The sequence below is a fragment of the Phaethon aethereus genome, assembly GCF_964289735.1.
Source record: "Phaethon aethereus genome assembly, chromosome: 1".
Lineage (NCBI taxonomy): Eukaryota > Metazoa > Chordata > Aves > Phaethontiformes > Phaethontidae > Phaethon > Phaethon aethereus.
Window position 1 is genome coordinate 145562108 of NC_138575.1, and position 23233 is coordinate 145585340.

General features: G+C 48.1%; 1 protein-coding gene across 1 annotated transcript; it reads right to left on the minus strand.

The window, feature by feature from the left end:
* Positions 1–8021: 8021 nt before the first annotated feature.
* Positions 8022–21526, minus strand: LOC309406715 (regucalcin). The gene is made up of 6 exons (XM_082002022.1): positions 20586–21526; positions 17406–17588; positions 15922–16137; positions 13788–13919; positions 9242–9396; positions 8022–8496 (listed from the first exon to the last, which is right to left on the minus strand). The coding sequence occupies exons 1-6, from the start codon at positions 20767–20769 to the stop codon at positions 8446–8448; spliced, it is 921 nt and encodes a 306-aa protein (XP_081858148.1). The 5' UTR covers positions 20770–21526; the 3' UTR covers positions 8022–8445.
* Between the last annotated feature and the right edge of the window lie 1707 nt (positions 21527–23233).

Sequence of the window (23233 nt, forward strand, 5' to 3'; positions counted from 1 at the left end):
GATCTGAGGGGAAGAGAGCTGATAACAGATTTAATGAAAAGCTCTCATTGTGTGGATTTTTCATGCCTACAATGCTTAAAAGCAGAGTTTGTAAATGGCAAAACCCTCCAAATCCCACATGACAAGCTAATTTAGGAGGTTCCTGTGACATTGCCGTGGCCTCATGGCTGGAACTGAGCTCGAGGCGCCAAGGCTTCTCCCTAGCAAACCTCCTAGGTGAGAGGCTTCAACCCAGAGCTGCCTATGAGGCACCTGCCTCCAGGCAGGGAGTGCTGGGGACATGGCCCGGAGCCGGGACCACGCTGCTGGCTGGGGATCAGTGATCCCAAGGGTCTCCCAGACCATGGGGAGGGACCGGTGGGCAGCAGCACTGATGAGTCAGGAGCCTTTTTGTGGAAAAGCGAGGCTCTGCCTTATTAACGCAGATGCACTGACTTGCTCCGTAGGAAGACATACACACGCCCATAATACCAACTGCAATTTGCCACCGAGGCCACTGCGGTGGCCTGTTCCCACACCGAGTCAGTGCGAATATGCAAACACGGGGGAAGGCTCCTGCTTTTGAAATCCTGCTGCTTTGTTTTCCCTCCAAGCATTTCATCTTCGTCGACCCCCTCACCGCCCTAGCCACGGCTCCAACCCCTGCCACGGGCTCCGGATTTCACCCTCTGCCAGGCTGCAGGGTGCAGTTACCCCAGGGGCTACTTTGGGGGCAAAGCCGCCTGTGAAGCTCTCGTGCCGGGGGGCTGTTCATGCCCCAGCTGCTCCGTCCCCCCGTCCCCGTTGAGGCAGGGTGCCCACGGGGACACCAGCCACCACCCTGGCACAGGGTGCCCAGTCCCTCGCCTTTGTGTTCGGAGCCCATTGATGCCCTCCAAAACAGGTAGCTCGGCCTCTGGGCCCGCCCTGCCCCTGCTGCGGTGTGGGGCGTGGGCGACAGCCTCCACCGTTCGGCTCTTAGAAAAGAAAGGGGCCCGCTCGCTGCCTCAGTGCCGCTAATGGAGGCGGCAACGCGGCTGCTACACCCACCCGCCGCAGCACAATTTTTCCACAGATTGGAGAGATATTTCTTGGGAGGCAGCCAGTCCCTGACATAACGCTCTTCCTACGGATCACTGTCTCCGAGCGGGCATTGTTGCCTAGTAGGTGAGCTGGTGATAAAGGTTGAGAGATAATTAATTAGTACTAATGCGCTTCAAAGTACGTGGGAAGAGCCAGTAATCACCATGAATGGAAACGCCAGGGCTGGTGACCCGGGATCTTCCCCGCTCCCCGACCCCAGGCTCGCGTGACAAGGAGTCCCGCAGCCAAGCTAAGGTCCAAACAACCCATTTATCGAATGTATGTTTCTCCCTTCTAACGAAAATGGCTGCGAAAGGCCGGGCAGCAAGCTGCCTCACGCAGGCAAACAGCACCCGTCTTAGCTGTAAATGAGGATACACAGCGGGACGCCGACAAAACCTCCTAAAACCTGTTAATCCATACGCTCGAGCCGGAGTTTCTCTTGGGTTAAAGTTTCGTGTCACGTGGCTGCCGTATTTGGGACCCGAGGCTTGGAGACACAACACTGACTTTCATAGAGCCACGGAGTTCTAGGCTTTATTGTATCGTGATCCAGAAAACACAGAGCTGCTCTCGCTCCCGTGGGAAAACGGGGTTCGGCGGCAGCCCGGCACCCCCGCGGCTCCCACAGAGGCAGAAAGTCTCCGGTTCTGCAGCAGCCGGTGTGTGTTGGTCTCGTCGGTTGTTTCATTGACCCAACCGAGCCTTATTAAACTTTTCCACCAGCTCCCGTTCCATTTACTGCCCCTTCTCCAGCTTCTGCAGCAACCAAACCCGGGGCCTGGCAGATAAGCCGTGGTGAAATACTGCTGAACAGACCCGGCCCGCGCGCCCCGCGGGGCGCACGCAGCCGCGCCGGTGCCTGCTGTTGCACGGGCGCAGGCAGGGGAGGAGCCATCCCGCCCGCACCGGCTGCCTGCTTACCCCCCTCTGCCCCCGCCGCACGAGTGAAACTGCTTAAAGTTACCAGAATTTGGAGACCGTAAGAAAAATGTCCTGGTAGGAATGAAAAACTAATGTAAAAACATCTAGTCTGCTATAAAAACTACAACCTCTTTCTGGTAGCTATTTGAAAATAGCCTTTCTAACCCTCAGCCCACATCCCTTTTCAAATGATCTTGACAAAAATTGGTCATTTCGGTGCCCCTAAGATACAGGTGAAATACAAACAAATGACTGGCCTTAAAAGGTTTCTTTGCTGTTTCTCTCCCTCTCTCCCCTGTGCAAGCACGGTTGATTTAATTTTTAATTTCAAGCTGAAGCTTTGAATAAGCAGGCAGACGGCTAAAGCTTTTAGCGTATGCACAGTGAAACAACCATCTGTGTAAACCGAGGAATTTTAAGAACCATTTTCCCTCGGTCCGACAGCCAAATATTACACCAAGCTGGAGGACACCTGTACGAAACTCTGCAGCTCATCACAACAGCAAACACACCTGCTGAGGAAAATATTGCAAGACCTGGGTTGGTGTCTCTTTTCCAGCGCTGGTCCAATGCAACCGGCTGCTCTTTTCGGCGACGATTAAAAAGGTGCAATAGCCGATGTTATCTGGAGGGAGCAGGTAACCTTCTACATGTCGTATGCGGTCAGCAGTCACATGAATGGTGAGGCACAGACCAAAGCCCTTCTGAACGGCCTGGTTCGCGGTGCCAGCAGAGAACATGTGATAGGGAAAAACCCTTGCTCAGGATTTTTCTCATGTCATGAGAGTGGGAGAGAGAGGCTGAGATGTTGCACCATTCGGTCGCCCCGAGGGCTAGCTCAGCCTTCCCAAATTTAGTGGCAAATGAACGTCTCGGGTGATAAAAAGGGGAGGTTAATAAAAGGTGCAGGGGAGGGTTTTGTCCTACAAGTCGCTTCGAATGGTAAGGAAAGAAATATTCCTGTCGTTAAGGCATATTAGCGCCATTAAGACCCGGCTCCTATTCCCAGCTGTGCCACAACCTTCTGGTGTGCAGAGTCACCCGCTCTCCTCGCCACGCTCCTCACCCCGAATCCGCAAAGCCCGGTGCCCGCCTCGGCGCAGAGCTGTGAGCTGCTGCCCGCAGCGCGCCCGGGGAAGGGCTTTGGCCAGGGAGCCCCGGCCATGGCCACGGGCGCTGCAGGATGGCGATTTCTTGCCCAGCTTTTAAGACTTTCATTTTTTTCCTTCTTTGGCATCTGCCATTTTTTTCCTATGTGGAAGGCGAAGGCAGAAGATGCCAAGTGCCTCCTCCCGCCCAGCCCCGCCCAGCAGAGGTAGGTGACGGCGGGTGTCCACCCCGGCGGCTGGCCCAGCGAGGTGGGGACAAGGGGGGGCTCGCCGTGGGGACAGAGTCCAAGCCGGGCAGCGAGCCAGAGCCACCCTCAGCTCTTCGGTGACACTGCGGGTCCTGCCTCTGCAGCGAGGGGGGAAGGGGGGAGGCAGGTTGCTGTGGGGGTCACTGCCCCCACCGCCCTCAGCGAGGGCAGAAGCCAGCGGGGAGGAATCGGCCCCAAAGCTGCCCGCGAGAGCAACGCGCTGCTTTACTCGTGCAAGACTTCAATAAACATTTGAATGTGATGTTCAAGCGATTCACGGGATGAACATTTTTCCCAAATAAGCAAATAGCCAAGATAGACCTCGCATTGTCCCATCGTAGTCACCATCGATCCAAATTTGGAGATTAAAAAATTACAGCCTTAAGCCAGAAACAAATTTAGACTTTTCTAGCAAAAAAAGCCCATAAATTTTCCAAGTCAAACTCCTGCCAAGGTCGCCGTGTTACAAGCAAAGTGGTTGTGGGTGCCCTGAGGGCCCTTCTCAGCCTTCCTTGGGCTCCCAGCCTGAGCTGTCGGCTCTCTCATTGCAGCACAAACCCTCTGTCTCTGCTTGCTCTCGCAACATTTTTCACATTACTCTCTGCTTTCCTTCTTTTAACCTAAGTGATAACTTTGAAGGGAGGTTCATATAGAACAATATGCATTTTTTTAACAGCATTTTCAGCTGGAAGACCTATTCAAAAGGAAAATTCTGGTCTAAAATAATTTTAACTGTTTTCAATTAAAAAGAAAAGCAACTGGTTCTCAGGTGCAGAAGAGTAATTTTTTTTTCTGCAAAGTATTTCCCAAAGCATTTTTTCTAAAGGACTTTTGATGGAGAAAACCACATTTCTCATTCAGCTCTTTTCTTCTGGTGACTTGACTGACTTCCCCACCGTGGCGAAGTAAAATTAAGTCACACAGAGGGATGAAGCATTCACCTCGCCGCAATCAAAAACCAAAAGCAGACGCTGCTTTCCTGGTGAGCGGCTGGGATGCTGGATCGGTGGCGGCGCTAGGCAGGATAGCAGCTGGGACACCACTACCAGAGCACGACTCTCTGATTTACTTGGGTGGCTGCAAATGCTTTGGGGATGCCCCCACAGCATTTTGCACCATCTCTTATTCCTACCTCACCGACTGCTGAACTACCAGGACAAGTATCACATCTCCCACCCTCCGCACCCCACTTCAGCATCCCCTGAGCCTACCTTTCCAGAGGTCAGTCACTTTAGGAGGAGGCACATCTCAAAGGCTTTGTGGACGTGCTGTCGACAAGTGGTGCAACCCCGCAGCAGCACTCTGTCCACAACATACAGAGCCTGCCCCCGCCATGTACTTCATTTGTTTCTAATGTTGCTGGGTTGCAAAGAAGTTTAAACTTCAGGTAAAGTTGGCCAAAGGCAGGCACACGCCCCTGTACCTCTGGCTGATGCCCCACCATAGCGTCTCCTTCTGGGGTGGCTCCCTCCCTCCTTTCCCACTGCTTTGCTCTCCTCTGACGCAACTCCTACCGCTTCTTTTTATAGTCCCTACTTTTTATCAACATAGGGTAGTTGGGAGAGTGTATCAAGGTATTAGCACACCACATATATTAATGTGGTATTTAAAGAATTGTATTTGTCTTCTGTTACCTACAGGCATGCTCTCGGACAGTAGCTCTGAATTTGTGCCTGTGGGTTTACAAATATTTAGTAAATCCGTTGCTCCCCTCTTTTTTTTCACAATGCCCCAAATTACACTTGTGTCGCTTATTCCCCTTGAAGGTCCATCCCAGTTTTCAGTACTCTAAAAACTCAACTTTGCATATTATTTGGTGGTCCTGATCTTCTAAAGTCATTCTTCACCTAGAGAGAGTCCTCTTCTGTGGCTGTCTCCCTCTTGGAGACAACAACAGACATGAGTTAGAGTTAATGAAGACACAGTCATTAAAAACCCCAGGCAGGCACAGGTGTAGCTACTCACCCCAGCAATGTCCCACTTGACAGCGTTGGCCAAAAGTGAAGCCAAGGCTTACCTTCTTGTGGCTTCGCCCTTTTATAGGAAGGGCCTGGTCCCTCCCCAGCGCTCGAGATGCGAAGAACAGGAGCTCCCTGGGCAGTCAGTGGAGCCTGCTTTTATTTTGGCAGAGCTATTTTGCCAGCAAAGGATTACTTGAGTTTTCTTCAGATTGCTTGGGAATAAATATGCTTCACCTATGACTATAGATTTTGGTCACAAGGGTGAAGAAACCCTTCAGGGCACAGCAGCTGTTCCTCCTGATACAGCCTTTCCTGTCACTGGGTTCTTGCTCAACCCTAATTGAAATCAGTGCAAGTCTTTGATCAAAGAGGTGAGCACCATTAGTAAGCGAGGGATTAAACAAAAGTCAGGAAGCCTTCCTAATTGAGGGAACCGGCAACCACTCAGCTCCAGTTTGCCAGATCCAGCGCTCCGTCATGGGACTCAAGTCAAAATACGCCAGCAGCGCCTGTTTGGGCTCCTCGGGGCTGGGGCGCGGGAAGCAGCCATGGCCTCTGCACCGGAGGCTGCGGCAAGGCGCGCTCCCAGGACATTTTGGCAACATTAAAAATACAACTCTCCTGGCAGAGTTGGCTCTTCCTGCTCATGTGATGCCTGTGAAACCAGCGTGACGAAGCCCAAGCGAGTGATCTTACAGAAGGAGTAGGTGGCATTTATTCGTAAATTCTCTACAGAAGCTTATTTTACCTGCTCCCGCTCCCACACTCACAGACATGCGTGCCGCAGACATCTGCCCAGGGCCACCCACTCAAGGTGTGCATGAGGGGCTCCAGCAGCCACATCCTCCCTGCGTCCCCGGGTCCCTCTTGGCCAGCGGTGACAAACTAATCTTTGACCAGAACTTCTGTTCAGTCTGGAGAAGAGGAGGCTGAGGGGAGACCTTCTTGCTCTCTACAACTACCTAAAAGGGGGCTGTGGTGAGGTGGGTGTTGGTCTCTTCTCCCAAGTAACTAGTGATAGGACGAGAGAAAATGGCCTTAAGTTGCACCAAGGGAGGTTTAGACTCGATATTAGGAAAAATGTCTTTACTGAGAGAGTGGTCAAATATTGGAACAGGCTGCCCAGGGAGGTGGTGGAGTCACCATCACTGGAAGTGTTCAAAAAACATGTAGACATGGGACTTCGGGACATGGTTTAGTAGGCATGGTGGTGTTGGGTTGATGGTTGGACTTGATGATCTTGAAGGTCTTTTCCAACCTTGATGATTCTGTGATTCTGCAACTCTGCGATTTTGTGCCCATATGAGCTGTTGCAGTTACCTTTCTAGTGCAGCAACAAGAAATGAAAAGGATTGGCAGATGCCCTGTACTGTGCTGACAATCACCCTACTGCCATCGCGGTGAGGTGAGGGTGAGCACAGGTACAAAACCTCATGGTGCAGAAACTTCTGCCACATGACAGCGATGGTAGAGGGAGCTTATCTGTGTTTATGCCTACTTATTTTCTGCTGCGTCTCTGAGTGCCCATTAGCTATCAGCCGCAGCAGCCCTACAGCATGGTTGCTGAGCTGCAGTAATCACCAGGTTCATGATTTCAGTAAGATCAGAGCCCTGAATTTGCCACTTCCACCATCTCCCTCAATTCATAAACTTTCCCTTTACCGTGCTTTGAGATTACTTTGCAGCACATTACAGGACAGCGGATACTGAAAGAGCAAGCCCCGGTTTCCTTCACCGCCTCACGGTCGTCTTCTGCCCTGAAGTGGGGCTGCCTAAACCTCCTGTTTTTCCAGCTGCCGAGACATACACCGCACGCTTTAAAGGCGGCAAACGGTGACTTGCACGCCCCTTGGCTCAAAGCAGCACGGAGGCCAGGCGGCTACTGAGTCGCCCACTGCACACTTGGGGGGCAGAGCAGGCGCAGGCAGATCCAGCAGAGAGAAACTAACTCCAGCAGGCTTGCAGAGATGGGCTGGAAACCATGATGTACCGATTCTTGGCGCTACCTGCAGAGGAAACGCATAGCCACAGGCTCTCTTGGCGGCAGTCAGTGGGTTACACTCACACAGCGGGACGGGGATGGGTAGTTATTTCACAGGCAGATGGAGGTGCACAAGCATGGGAACACGTACCATGCCAAGAGCAAAATCTGCAGTTTAAAAACCGACTGAGCTACTGCACAGTTTTTTAAGCACATGCAGGCCTGAAGTTACCAACAAAAAAAGCAATCCAGTGAATAAGCTTGCCATTGACAAGAAGTGCTATGGAGAAATTAACCCTTGCCTGCACATTCGTAGAAGCAGTGGCCACCGGGGCGTGTGGGCTCCTCCTGCCTGTCTGGCTGCTCGGGATGGGGTTTGGTCCAGCAGGAGGTACATGCAGGTGGTGGTTTCTTTTAAACACAAATGGCCAAGAATGCCTGATGCTGTCCTGTCATCACAGATTTCCTCAAAACAGGTTGGGATCTTCGGAGGATGGATAAAGATATGGTTCTTGATCCCAAAAGTTTGGGTTTAAATTCAACAAAATGAGCAACACAATGACATGCACTGGGGAGAGATGATGATGATGATTGGCTCCAGCCGATCAGAACGCAACCACAGCTGAGGCCTTAAAAATGTAATGTAAAAAGGAACCCACAGAGCCACAGTAATCAGCATTAATATTTCAGTTGTTGAGAAAATCATGGGACAAATGAAGTTCCAGTTAAAGCAGCAGCAAGACCACAAATGGATATTTTTTGAAGAACTTTGAAAATACGCAAAAGAGACAGTAGTTTAATCAATAAATCAATATAGCATAAGTTGAAAATGAGACGGGAGAATAAAAAATAAAAAGATACTAAAATATTATTTGATCATAAAGGGAAGTTACAATATTTAGTAGTTTATTAAGATGAGAATCTTTTTAGCACAACAGAAAAAGCACCATCATATATTCAAAGTAATAGAGTTTAAAGGGGGAAAAAAGATCAGTTTTAAAATATTCCATCTATTTCAGCAGCTTTTTATCCTTTCCTGATGAGATACTACAATTGTATTATGGTTTCAATTCAGCAGAAGGTGCTGAACACCAGAATACGACCTTCTGACTTGTCTTGCTTATGTCAGTCCTCTCTAATCCATTCCGAAGAGTGTATATTTAACCTGCAAATGGATTCGGGGGGACTCCTTTCACCCCTAGCCCTGTTATCTATTAAAACAGAGAAAAAAAGAAAAAAAAAGATTAGTGCAATAATTCACCACCACCAGACACTTGCTTTTCTTTCACAACTAGACATGCTTTAATTTAGGAAAGGACTCTGTCTTCCAACCTGACATCCTACTATATTGTGCACACAGCAGCTCACCACAGCCAGGAACTTCAGCCTGGGCTCCTTCTCTGACGCTCAGTAATCGCAGGCCAGAGTCCATTCCCCAAAAGCCTCCTCTCAGATACTACTAAGCCTTAATTCTGCAGTTCACAATGTAACCTTTGGTATGCACAGATATGGAAGAGCAAGGCTTTAAAACGAATCCCAAGGTGATAAATTCTTAAAGAGATAATTTAGTTATAACTAACTAGGAAGTAAAGAAAAGCAGATGCTTTTATCTGCCCTTGATTAAGACACAAGTATTTACACATTCTTTCCGTAATAAATAGAAGACTCAAACTGTGTTGGGAGGGGGAGAAGTAGAAAGAGGTGATGGCATAGAAAAATGTGCAGTATCAACACTGTTACAAATTTTAAACCCGAAAGTATTTTAAAATCTCTAAATACATTTAACTTTCTCGTCCTGCAACAGGAACCAAAAATACAACAACAGCTTAACATATATGACTGATGTTCTAACAATCCCCCTCATCCTGCTTCCCACCATTCCAACTGGTTTGCCACCTGAAAAATGCAGGAGGGGAAAAATGGCCTTCTAAAGTAACAGGAAAAAGTATCATTCACCTTGAAAACCCCGCCAGCCTGCGGTTGCCGTGCAAGCCACTCTTTATCCATCCCATCGCTGGCAGAAGTCACATACATCTCTGAATAATCCTTTCCTCCGAAACAGCAGGAAGTTGTCTTGTCAACAGGAAGTTTCACAGTCTGGAGTCTTTTTCCTGGAGAAAAACCGTGCATGCCATTTCCTTTTTGTCTACTTACAACAAGAAATTTAAACAAATCATTGCGAATAACCGGCATAGAGCCAGGTGTTCCACAAAAGTGGGTTACCAGGGCAGGGGAGGTCTCACGCTGAGTTTCAGCATGCTGATGAGCACCGTAACAGGGAGAAACCAGACTTCTGTAAACCGCGTCATTGACGATGCATCATTTGACAAGTTTCAGTCTCAGTTATCACAAACAAATCCCACCCACCCCCAGTGCCAACCTGTCCTCTAATTAAATGCTAACATCCACAGCACAGACATCTGTATCTGAGCTCATCATCTAGGCTGCCCATGCAGCCAATGGAAATGGGCTGTAATTCCTCCCTAAAATAGGTCACATGAATCACGCCCTAGACCTGCTGACTTTTCTACTTTTAACTACAAAGGAAGCCTGGAGCAAGCAGACCTCGTGCAGCTCTACAGAGGCGTAACTCGTGCTACACCTCTACTGCCTGCAGTTAAGGAAGATTAATTCCTAGAAGTTTTTCCTGAAATTTCAATAGCCTTTCAAATCAAGCTTGCATAAAATAGGGATCATGGGACATGTCTGAAGTTTACAAGAAACTTGCGCTACCATAAATAATATTATGCATTTATTACACCAACAAATAGCTACCGTCCTGATGACAGTAGTACACAGATTGCCTCCAGCCTTAACCAGAAGGCTGTCAAGATGCCGTACAGCAGATATTTCTAAAATTCCTCCTAATTTTGGGCAATAAATGCTTATACCCATCATGCCTACTTTATTTACCTACAATTGAATTTCTTTTTCTAGAAAAACAGGTACAAAATATGTAATTTCCCTTGCCCCTCACTTGCGTGTGCAAAGGGCTTGGTCCCCTTACAGTAACTGTTTAGCCATGAAATAGCAGGAGAGTAACTTTGATGTTGAGACCCTTACAAGGAGAAAGAAAAAGTGCAAAGTTTGGCCCACTTAACACCTATGAGAAGTTTCAACTTCAGAGTGGGGCACCATTTCCCAGGAGGTGCATATCAAAGCAAGCACCAATCTTCCTTTTTACATGCTCTGAAACCTTTTCCCCCACCCAACAATCTGTGCCTTGGTCCCTTGCAGCACTGCAATGAGCCGACAACAGCACAGACCAAATGGCTCCACCTGTACCACAACACTAAGTGGGGCACAGGCACAAGCAGAGCCACATTGGTGCAGGCCTGGCACAATTTTGGCCCACCTAGTTGGGTATGCTGCTCCCCAGAGACAGTTTGGGCTCTGTTTCAGTGTAGGAAGACATCCTGGCTGTGTAAAAGAAGCTATGATATGCCATATGGTGCAGGACGAAAGGACATTTGCCGATCCATTTTACCTGCTAGTATGGCTAGTATTGTTTTATCAAGAACCCTGACATGAGGGCTGGATACTTTTAAACTGTCTTTTAATCTGAAAATAAGTAAATGAAAACAGCAAGTGAGCAGTGGTGAGAGAGGTGCTCGTATGCAATAGCCTGGGAAGTTTCAGCACTCATGCTGTATAATAAGCTGATTTGACACACACTTTGACCCACAATGGCCAAGGTAAAAATCAAAATCAAAGTAAAAAAAAAAAATCAAAATCAATGTAATGGTATTTAGATTGTCAGAGATTATTTGCATGTCTTGTTACCTTGTATTTCCCTGAGAAGAGTACATTTTTCAAAATATCTAGAGATTTGGGAGAGAAGAAGTCCTGTCTGTTGCCTCAGAGTGACAAGGACCAATATGAGTCCAAGACAACGCTCCTGCCAACTGGCTCTAGCAGCACTTTGTGGTTATCCAGTCAGCTAGAAGTGGAAGTATTACATGGCAGCTTATAAAACACTCCAGAGGCCACCCTAGAAATTGGCTGACACCACGTCTCGGAGAAAATGAGTGGGGAGGGCATTCAAAGGGAGAAAACATGCACTGCAGAAGAGGCACGAGCCCCAGAGACAAGGGAAGAGACCCTTACTGCATTTGCAAGAGTGGACTCGGCAGATAATGACCCAGAAGATGCTGTTCATAAAGCTCAAGGATGAGCAACGTCTTTCTGGAGATGCAAGAAAACCTGCACCTGGATGCTCTGAAATCCACCTGAAGTATTCATCTATGCTTGGTTTCTGTAGAAGAAGCTTAGCAAATCTTTTAGACCCCATGCAATCAAAGGATATAAAATACATTCATTAGGAAGAACTGGAAAATATTTAATTCCTAATTAAAAGACATGATTGCATAAAACTAGCAGGTCACTAAGTGACCAGAAGGCAAGACGAGACTTGGCAACATACAAGTTAGACATCCTTTTCGAGCCCTTTGCAAACCCGGTGGGATCAGTCATCGCAGTCCTTCCCTATAGCACAACCTGAATCTAAAGGCAGCAGCTACCTAAGCTAAAGGAGCCTAGACCTAAAAAGCCACTTCACCCTGAACCTCAAAATCTTCACTGAGAAAAGATGGCAAACAAACAAGTTTCCTTGTCCATTCCCCTAAAAACGCAGTCCAAGCGAAACCTGAAAATCCCTCACGTGCTTTAGATGAGCTCTTTATCAATGGATGTATCTGCAACCGGCTGACAGTTGTTCAAGCCACACTTATGCATTAAAAGAGAAGCTTTCATGGAGTTCTCCTCCAACCTGCCTGGGTTATCTCCCTAAATAGTTACAATTCACTCAGAATTCAGCAAATTGCAGGTTTTAGATATTACTTTAAAATGATAGCGCAGAGCGGGCAGATAAGCACGCGATACTCATAAAGAAGGTGGCTCTATTTGACATGGACATTTAACCTGTGAAAATTCCTGCTACTGTTCGCTGCGGGTGCTGGGAGTTTTACATGGGTGAGGGGAGACAGAACAAGTTCACAGAAACTTGAAAATCCACTGGCAGTTACCAATACATCAAAATCACATCTAGCTCTGAAAGACTCTGAGCCAAGCGTAGTTGAAAGCTGGGAATGCATTAGGGCTACGTACTCCGCTTTCTCTACTCTTACGGTCTCCCTGTGCACCTGCTTATGGACACTATTCCCATTAGCCTTCCCTTAAGAAAACATCTCCAAAAGGGAGGAGGAAAGGGAAAACAAGTGAAAAAAGGAAGAAGGTGAAGGCCAGGGAGGAAAAAGGTAGAAACTGAACCAGAAAGGAAAAATGGCAGAGTCCACTGCTCCAGGAGAGTATTCAAAGGGCCGACGGAGGTCACCAAGGAGTGCTCTGCCCACCAAAGGGGCAGGATTTGGAACCAGAAACAGGTCCCAGAACTGCTGGGATCTCCTGGCTGCAGCTTCTTCCTCCTAGCGCTGGGGTGCAGACTCCGCAGGACAGGAGGAAGTCCCACAGGTTGACAAGACCTTGGATGGATACAAATCAAGAGGTGGGGGGAAAAGCACAGCCTGAGCCTCAAGTAAGAGGTTTCAGTGCCATCGGAAGAGAGGCTGCAGCCTGACCCGCGTGGTGCACCGTGTGCCAGGGTCGGCTGCACGCTGCAGAGGCGGCATATGTCAAGGGACACTGACATCCCTGACTCTGCAGCCCCACAAAACCCCAAGACTTCTGTTAGGGCTGGACCTGGGTTCAAGAGATCGCAGATGCCGCCCAGGGCAGTTGCTCCTATCCTACATTATGCAAACCTGTGCTGTCTGGGATGTGTCAAAATCACACTCCCATTCTCACCCACGAGCCCCTGGCAGACAGTGTGGTTCAGTCTCTCTGAAGTGCTTCACAAATGTTTTTTGCCCAGACTAAACCATGCCTGGCAGACCACCAAAGTCCAAATGAATGACAGGCTCAGACAATGGGCACACCCATGATGTTACTGTGGGAATGATAAAATGCTGTGAAATTCATTTTTCTTTTAATTATTGCAATTTCAAAATTTATTATGTAAATAAATTTCAACAATTAAAAAAAGTTGCTGGCATCAGTGTCATGTGGGACTTGTATTAACCTCAGCAGCCTGCCCAAAATAACACACTATGCTGAAGAAACAAGACAAAAAAATGGCTTAAGTAATCTCTGCCATTTCATGGCTTATTCATTTTCTTCCACATCATTTACCAGTAAGGTAAACGCTGATCTTAAGTTTGGAGGATGTAAGAGGATGACAACTCAAACACTTTGCAAGTATAACGATAACCCCCTCTGCAACTTTACCTTTTCCAACACAACAGAGGCTGGGAACAAAGGAGACTTATTTACAAAGCTAACTTTTGAGAGCAGGGACATCTAATTGCTTTAAAAAAAAAAAAGTGATGTTTTAAAAAGAGCAGACATACCATTTCTGTGAGGGGGCAAAAAAGCACCTCTCATTCTTTGCTTTTGCTGTTTTTTTTTTTAAACACAGAATTCCAGTCCACTCTGTGCAAGGACTTACCTGTCTCAGGGTCAAGACGAATCACTCTCCCACCATCATAACAAGCTACCCAGAGTTTGCCTTCTGTATCAATGCACATCCCATCAGGAATGCTTTCCTCTTTTTCCAGTCTGTATATGCTCCTACGGTTGCCTGCAGGGTAGAAAAACACACCAAAACTAAGTGAGATAGTTGTTAAAAGTTTTATCATCAGTCACAGCCCAGCAGAGTTATTCGTACTATTATTTCCAAAAGCTGTGCTGAAGTCTAGCACAGTTCTTTGGTATGAAAGAAAGAGATCGCATCTGCTGCCCTGCTTGTTCCCCGACACAGTTGTTTCTCAGCATGGAAGCCTGCAGATCAGTTTCTATCCATTGCAAGTATAATCCTTTTTTCTGGCGTTCTTTTCTAGTGCACGACTCATGCTCCTTACTTACAATATTAAATCAATAACTGAATAAATTAATATTCTATATATATTCAGAATATTAATTACTTGTTCTAAAGGCAGTTTGGATCATTTCACGTACGGGTTGCTTCCAGTCAGACAACTGGAGACTTTTCAAACAAATTGCTGGAACTTGCCAATAATCACTGTTCCAACACAAAACTGACCTTCAGATATATAAACTGAGAGTTTAGATAAACACAGAGTTAGGAAAAGCATCAACTTCAAAGGCATACTGTCAACCTAAAAACAAACAACTCTATCTGAACTTTTATCCACTGTTATTAAAGAAAATTAAAACCAACTTTCCAACATTGTTTATTTTATGATCTGACAACTTCAATGTTTCTCATATGTAGCAATATTTTTAATGTCTTTCCTTTGTGCTCCTGGGGATTGTCAGATTGCCCACAGAAAGAGAGAGCGAGCGAGCATGGGTGAGAGAGGGAGAAGAGCCACCCTATTTCCTAAAGAAAAAGTAAATCGTAAGCCATAGCAGAGAGACATTGGGCCAAGATACTACACCTAAAAAGACTTTTAAATTCACAGTTTTAAAACTAAATATCAAATCAACTGGGTTCTTTTAAAGCAAAATACTGCAGTCCATGTACTCAAAAGCAAATTATTAGTCCAAGTCACTGGAATTTTTCTTTTGCCCAAGCTTGTAGAAGCCCTTAAGGGGTTGTTTTGTTTTAAATAAATGAAGGAAGAAGAGTTTTGAGTTACTGCTTTCCAGTTGTTGCAGAATCTTCATCTAAGAGCTTATATTTTAAAAAACAAAACAAGGTGAAGAAAAACCTAGAGGAGCTAGCAGAGGTTTTACACAAGACTACAAGCTTTTCTGTTACTTTGCCTGTGCTGGCAGGAATAAGAAACACACAGCCACAGAAATCTAGCCATACAAGAAACATTTAAGCCTTTTTTACACAGGAAGATCAAATATGCCTTGTGTTTAGTAAGAGTAATCCAGATTACCACTCAAACTCCACCACGCGTTTTAAATACTTCATGGTATTACCAGCAGCCTTTGACTAGTTTGAGCTAGAAGCCTGCCAGGTGCAGAAGAATCTTAATATGGCTTCTGTTGTTTTGTTCTAAAGAGGTTTCTGAAGAAGCACTCTGCCCTGGTTTCAGTTGGGATACAGTTAATTTTCTTCGCAGAAGCGAGCATGAGGCTGTGTTTTGGATGCAGGATGAAAAAAATGCTGATAGCACACTGATGTTTTGAGTTGTTGCTGAGCAGTCAAGGATGGTCCAGCTTCCCACACTCTGCCCTGCCAGCAAGGAGGTGCACGGGGAGCTGGGAGGGGACATAGCCAGGACAGCTGATCCAGGCTGGCCAAAGGGATGTTCCAAACCATATGTCATGCTCAGCATATAAACTGGAGGAGTTGGCCGGGAAAGGGCCACGGCTCGGAAACAAACTGGGCATCGGTCAGCAGGTAGTGAGCAATTGTGCTGTGCCTCACTTGTTTTGTAGATTCTTTTATCATTAGTATTATCATTATTATTATTCTTTTATTTTCCCTGTCTTATTAAACTGTCTTTATCTCAACCCACAAGTTCTATCCTTTTTCTTTTCTGATTCTCTCCCCCATCCCACTGGGGGATGTGGCAGATCATCTCCACATAATAACCATCAACATTGGAAACAAACATCACAATCTTTAGGCACAAACGATTACTTTACAACACAACAATTCATACCAATTTTTCCAGTTTGGAGGTCATAATCAAAGGCATCCACTGAGTAGGACAGGCTGTCAATGTAAAAGAAGGTTTTGTGATCCAGCGACCAGTCCAGCCCATTAGAAATGTCCACCTGATCAAAGTGCTTCACCACTGAGAGGTCGGAGAAGAGCGTGTACAGAGAGCCCTGGTGTCTTTCCAGCACAGCAGGTCGAATCTCCTCAGCCATTGTACCTGTGCAGAGCCAAAGAGGAGAAAGCAGGTTCAGAGCGAGCGGGCTCTCCTCCAGGTTTGGTGACAGCCCCTCGCTATGATGATGACTACACTGCCAAAACAGAAGGGAGCAGTGCAGGGGCTTCAGAAATCTGGGGAAGAAACTGAGTTAGAAGCAAAAGATTTCGAAAGTGTTTGCTTTTAGCAGAAGATGACAAAACATAGCCTTTGTTTTTTTGTTGAACTGTGGCAGAAATGGTGTGCAGTGTGATTTCTGCAGAACGTTTTATTCAGCCATTCAAATATTAAGAAAGGTGTGGTCAGCATTTAACTTCCCACAAATCTTAACATCTTATATAGCAGCGAGACTGGAAAAAAATTTCCTCATCCCTCAGAACAAGTCTTACTAAAGCCTCTTGAAAGGAAATCTCATCTTTGCAGCTCAAAGTTGGCAGCTGAGACTGGCTCCCGAGAGGCTGGGTAAAAGCAAGGCAAGGTAAGCCTGGGCACCCAACTATAGGGCAGATGCACAGAACAGTGTTTTAAAAAACAGGTCGGCTGAGGCTGTAGGACATTTCTGAAGATCATCTGGGCCACCCCCTGCTCAAAGCAACTGCAGGTTGCTCAGGGCAGTGTTGTGTCTTGAAGATCTCCACAGATGGAGACTCCACAGCCTCTCCAGACAACCTGTTCCACTGTTTCATCATCCTCAGTGAGTGAGTTTTCTTACATTTGCACAGAATTTCCTGAATTTCAGTTTATGCCCATTGCCTCTGGTCCTGTCACTGGGCACCACTGAGCAGAGCCTGGCTCCCTCTTCTTTACTCCTGCCCCCTCAGGTACTTATACACATGGAAAAGAGACCTCCTAAGCCATCTCTTCTCCAGGCTAAACAGTCACATAGTTTTTAGAAATACCATCTATAAATTCTGATTTATGATGAACAAACCCCACAATATCATATATTTCTCACTGGAAGAGTGCCAATAAGCACTCTGCCAGCATTCAAAATAAGCATGCCAACAGGGAAGAGGCAAGGCCAGTGTCTTAAATCAGGCAGGCTCAGAATAGTGGGCCTCTTTTTTAAAAAATAGTCCTGATGATGAGATGGTGTCCAGGTGGTACGAACAGATTTGTAAAAGGGATTAAACTCTGCTTGAAGACAACAAAAAGAAAAATAACCACACCATTTAACTATGAATGAACACTTGTTGCATTACAACTGATCACTGCATGTTGTCACCAAAACTTAACGGAGCAGCAGAAGGAAGGAACCGCCTGCAGCATACCTGCGAAATACCTCCCTGCAGGATCCACTTTCCCATCATTGAATCGGTTGTTTGGTTTATTCTTGTCCACGTGAGTAATGGTGGTTACCAGCTGCTCTTTCCATTTCAAAGCAGCAAACCTGGTTCCCAGGGTGATGACGTAATCTCCAGATTTCCGGAGAGCCACAGAGCTCACGGGAGCATCTAAAAACAGGGTGAAATGGAAAAGAGGTATGTGCTATGAAGACATGTTTCTTTTCTGCCCACTTCAGACACAGAAGCAGTCATGCCAAACTCAGTGAGACCACAAGCAGCAGAAACAACTTTATTTCCTATTAAAAAGATGTTTAAATACATAGAAATAGATCTTTTCAGGCGAAGAGAGCATACTTAATGCATACAGAAAGTGGCTACAAAGAGAATCACCGGCTTGGGAACTTGAGTATCGCCACCATTCCCAGGAGTGATAATCATTACCAGCACCTGGTTCTGCTAGAGGCTTTAAAAAACATAAAAAGGAGGACAGATACAGGCACGTGTATTTTTTACAACAGGTTACTGTGTGGATTCCCCCCTCCCCAGGGGAAAACCTGATTGCCACACGAGCTCTGGAGCAACTGTGTTTGTTTAGCCCAACTCCTGGGTAAATCAGCCCAGCACGGCCGTTTAGTCATAACTCGTGGAGACAGAGAGTATCTCTGCACTGGGACAGGTCACGCTGAGCAGGAGAGTCAGCCCTCTGCACCACACTCTGCCCTGCAGTTCTGACATGCCTCCAGCAGCACCAAACACATGCCAAAGAGTGGCAGAGCTTTCCAAGAGTTAAAGCAAAACATAAAATTAGTAAATACTACCTGGTTGGTTTACACTCATTCGAGCTGTTACGCAGTAAAACCTCAATTGCAGGTTATTACAAAGGAATTAGTAAAAAAAAAAAAAACCAGAGAAATGAGTGTGAAGATTACATCTGAGTAAAAGCCTACAATGAGACGCGATGTAAGGAACTAAACAGGGCAATAAAGTCCAGGATAATATTTAATATGCATGGGACTAATCACCAACTTTCTAATTTAAAAATAAAACATTTCTTGTATTTATAGCTTTGCATAGGTAACAGTTTCACGCACGCTTATAACTGCCACCAGCCGCCACTGTTGCCCGAGAGGAGCTGCTCCTTTTTGGCTGCTTGCTCTTGGCTCAGGACGCCCTTTCCCTTTGCAGCCCCGGCAGCGGTACCACCATTCCAGAAACCCGAATGCCATTAGCCCCCAGCACCTGAGCTGCACACCTTAGTGCAAGCTCAATTCTAGCAACCCCTTCACCCGGAGGCGTGCGACTGCACTGCTGAGGCTTGCTGGTGGTCTGGGATCGTATATGCCGGGCCAGTGGGTGCCACTTCTCCCTCCTGTGCCAGCAGAGAGGTCGGCAAAGTCCCCTCAGCCCCGCGTGGCACCTGCCAAAGGAAGCCATCATTTTGCTGCTCTTCCGACTGCCAGTAGCCACGCCAAGAAAAGCGCTGTCCTGCCTGTGCCACGGGCAGGGGCTTTGCCCGCAGCGTGGGAACGCAACTCTCCCCGCAAAACTCCTGGGGTCATGGCCAACAGGAGCCCTTCCACCCAGGCAGCCCCCAGGGCCTCCCTCCCACCCTGGGTGGGGAGCAGCCCCCAGGCACAGCAGCCTGTGTACCCCTGCCTGCCTGTCCCTGGAGGCATCGGCCCCCCGGGTGCCCCTACAGCCACAAGAACGGCCCATACCTTCCCCACGAAGCGCCTCGGGAGAAAGGGGTGTACCAGGCTAGCCAGACGGACACTGTTCACTGTACAAATACAGCACAGGCTGCATTAGCCCTTGCACCCACCCGGCTCAGCCCGTGGCTGCCTCAGGGGGCTCTGTTAAGCAGCACCCAACAGGACTTGGATTTATTTGCAACAGAAAACTGACCATGAAGTCTCCCAGGCCCCAGGCATGGTTATGCATGTAGTGGTGTTTTCTCTGTGGAGTTGAAAAGGGCATCTGAAGTTGTCGCTAAGTGTGGGGTTGTTGTAATTCTCTATAAAGTTCAGTAATTGAGAGAATTCTCTCTCAATTTCCACTTTGGACATCAATGCGCTATTTTAATCACATGTCACTCTTTGGCTCTTTGGGGGTTTTTTGGTCTTTTAATCATGGTATTCCCAAAGGCAGAGCTATGAATTGCAACTATTATATTACTATGCAGAGGAAACAGAAGGAAGTAAAAAAAAAAAAAAAGTCGCTACTTCAGCTACTGTCCCATCTACATGTCCTCCAGAGAGGCCGTATGTAAAGGATTACACCTTTGAGAGTAGATCCAAGTTGGGGAGGGTGGAGGCTGGGAGAAGCACACTCCTTCAGCTAAGATAAGAGGAAGTAAGTTTGAGAAGCAATGTTTTCAAAATTAGTATCAGGCCTTCCCTCATCTTAAAACTGGTAACCACGGTAATTTGAAAGGCAGACAAGTCCAGATCAATTTATTGTGAATAATGTGAACAGCTTATGGGTGGGCAAAAGCAAGTGATTTTCACGAAGTGTTACTGAACGTGAGAAAGTAATAAATCTGAGTACTTAGACCATTCAATGAGTTGTCTTCAGAAAAAATAAATATTTATGTTAGCACATCCAAGAGTAAATCTACAACTCTTTATGAGAGTTACCACACCTCTTTCTTCCTGAAATAAATACTTAAACTATTGAGACCCTGGCAACACTGTTACCTTAAAAATATCATCTTCTTAAATCGTTACGGGAAATTCTCTTCTAATAAAGAAAATGCTACGGGCACTGCTCATTCAAATCAGTAACAAAACTCCCACAGACATCAGCACCAGAGAAGGAGAGTCTTGGTGACCCTTACCTCTGGGACAAAGGGGGAGCAGAAGAGAGCAGGCTGTGAACAATTTATAGGAAAGAGAAGTGGATCAAATGTAATCCAAAAATCATAAGAAAAGTCCTTAGGACTAAGTCTGGCCAGTCACTGTATTTAGTTTCTGCACACAGCACAAGCCCCAGCATCCTCTTTGGCCTAGCAAGGTCAGGTTTTAGGGGAGGGTCTCCTTGCACCAGAAGACGAGCACCATCCAGCATCACCCACAGGAGTCCTGCCCGTGTTCGGCAGGGAGGCAGTGCCAAGTCAGAACGCACAACTCCGACGTTCGGCAGAAGGTTTTTCGAGCCGTTCCTTACCCACAGAGATGGCCTGCACTCGCTGGGTGACCGAGCTCCAGCGGCACACCTTTCTACCCGTGATGTCCACGCAGAGCAGCGCGCTTTCCTTCTCGTCCCAGACCGGCGACTCCCCAATCCTGTAGCCCTCGTTGGCCACGCACTCGATCTTAACCGATGACATGCCTGCGGGGAAAAACAGCATTCCTGGTTTACGTCCGTCTGTCAAGAGCGAGCGCGCACACCACCAGCCGCCGGGGCCGAGCGCCGCCGGCCCGCCTTGTGCCTGCGGTGGCCGCCGGCAGCCGCAGCTGCCCCCGGAGGGGTTTACCTGTGCGCGGCGCGCAGCAGCGGAGCTTATTTGGGCTGCTTGCCCCGATCGCCCGCTTCGTGCTGGTTAACGACGCTCTCACACGTCCAACAACGCCTCTGTCTGTGTGTGTGTGTGTGTCCGTGCCCCCCACGCCGCCGGCGGGGAGCGCGGCCCGGCCCGGCGCGGAGGCGGGAGAGCGCCCGGGCGCCTCGCCGAGCACCACCCCGCGGGTCGGTGCGCAGCCCGGCCTGCCCTCCGGCAGAGGGGGGCATTTAAGAAAAAAAAACAAAAACAAAAAAAAGGGGGAAGGGGAATAATAAAAGGGAAAAAAAAATAAAATCTGGGAGTGCGGACGGGCGCCGGGAGGGAAAGGCCCGTCCGCCGGCGGGCCCGCCCCCGCACGCCCGGCTGCTCCGGCGCACCTCCGGCGGCGGCGGCGGCATTGCTGCCGTGCGTGGGACGGTATAGTTTAAACACGCATATCTACATATACATGTATATGAAAGAAAAGAGTAGTAATAAAGCACAGCCCCCGCCAGCCCTACCTGTTTCCAGCAGCGTAGCCAGAGGGGCCGGCCTGCCGCCGCCGCCCCTCTTATACCGGGGAGGGGAGAGGGGAGGCGGCCACGCTCCGCCGGGCTGAGGGGCTGGCGGCAGACGGGCCTCCGGTGCCCCGCCCGAGGCCCGCTGCTGGGCCCGAGCCCGGCCTGCGCGGCGGCGGGGGGCCGCCATCTCGCCCTGCCGGCCGCGGCCGGGCCGCCGGGGATCTGCCCCGCGTAGGGCTGTAGGCGAGAGTGGCGCGGCTCTCCCCTCCGAGAGCTGCGGAGAGGAAGATGAGGGAGAAGACATTTCTCCCGGCGGTGGCCAAGTTTCTCCTCTCCCCGGAGAGGTCTGTCTCTGAAAGGCCTGGTTTCTGCGTGCCTTCTCCTCGCTGTGGTCCAGGCGTCCGCCGGGCCTTGGCCCCCGCTCCCAGCGCCTGGCATCCTTCTCCACAGCTCCTGCAACATCTCCCCGGTTACCCAGAAACCCAGGGCCTTCAGCGTGCCATGCCCGCCGCTGCTGTGAAGCCTCGAAAACTCCCGCCGCCGCAAAGCGAACAGGTAACATCGCAATTCCCACGTGCGTGTCTCCATCGCGCCTGCCTGCCCCCGTGCTACGGCCGCTGCTGCTCCCGGGACTCAAGTCGTAACGCAAAAGGCACTTTGTCAATGCGAGCTCTCCTCTTTGGCATCCCATGACAAATCGCCTTTGGACTTGGATTCGGTCTGCCTGGTAGAGAGCTGCGATACAAAAATTACTTTGGTCTCTGTGTCTTCTCCTGGCAACTGGGGGTGCCGAAGGCAGGCGCAGTCCTCATCCACCAGCATTAACTGGGCTGCTCCAAATCCCACCTCTCTCCCCAGCAAGGCTCTTGTTTCCAGCTGGCGCTTTTTAGCAGCCCCTTTATTCAAGGGGCACAGCCCAGCGCTGCACACCGGTGATGGCACAGCACCCACCAGGGTCTTTCCGGTGATGGCACAGCACCCACCAGGGTCTTTTACCGGGCAGCCCCCTCACAATTCCTGTTACAGATTTTATCTGTTCCTTATTGTACACCTCCCTATTGGCAATTAGCTCCTGTCAAGCATTTTTACTGGGTTACCTTTACTCACACAGCAGGCGCTCATACCCCACACTTTGTTTGGTCATTTTTTTTGCTTTTACTGGTATATTTGGAAAGTTCATGGGCTACATGTCCTTACCAACACTTGTTTCATGCAGGCTTCCCTTGATGGACGACTAATGTGATATTTATTAATTTAACGTCACCTTACCCGAGCAGTTTAGGCTTTTATTTTACAGGCTACATAGCATTACTTCAGCGTTTAGCATTGAATTTTCTCTTTCTGCCCCCACTGTGGTGTCATACCATAAACAGCAGGATTTCACCTCAGACCTGAGGCAAGCAAATTATTAGTGACTGCCAACACAGAAAACAAACATCCAGGAAAAAAAAAGTACCACAGTAGCTCTGTTTCTTTCTTTCATACATTTTACAACAAAGAAAGAAGATCCAGAGGTTTAAAATTTGAAAGTATTTAAAGAAATCATTGAGACTTTGTAAGTACAGTGAAACGTAATTGTTGCTTTTTACAAAGTTCAGCCACAACTGCTGCTCTCCCACTGCCCTCACACACTGCAGGCTCATTTGGGATACACGGCCAGCACAACAGCTTATTGAATTCAGCAGCAGGAGATATTCACACGCTCAACCCACCTGGCCAGTCTCTCTGCTCCTTGCTGACTTAGGCATTTGCCAGCATGGTTTGGAGGCATCAAAACAAGCTGCGTGCTGGCACACACCTTGGGAGAAAAT

Bases quoted from the DNA above. Each gene is read 5' to 3' on its own strand.
- LOC309406715 (XM_082002022.1), bottom strand. From the start codon at position 20,769: ATGCTGTTTTTCCCCGCAGGCATGTCATCGGTTAAGATCGAGTGCGTG. The intron at 9,397-13,787 runs GTAAGTCCTTGC...GTTTTTCTCCAG, and splicing joins TCGTCTTGACCCTGAGACAG to GAAAAAGACTCCAGACTGTG. The intron at 8,497-9,241 runs GTGAATGATACT...CTGTTTTAATAG, and splicing joins AGGCTGGCGGGGTTTTCAAG to ATAACAGGGCTAGGGGTGAA.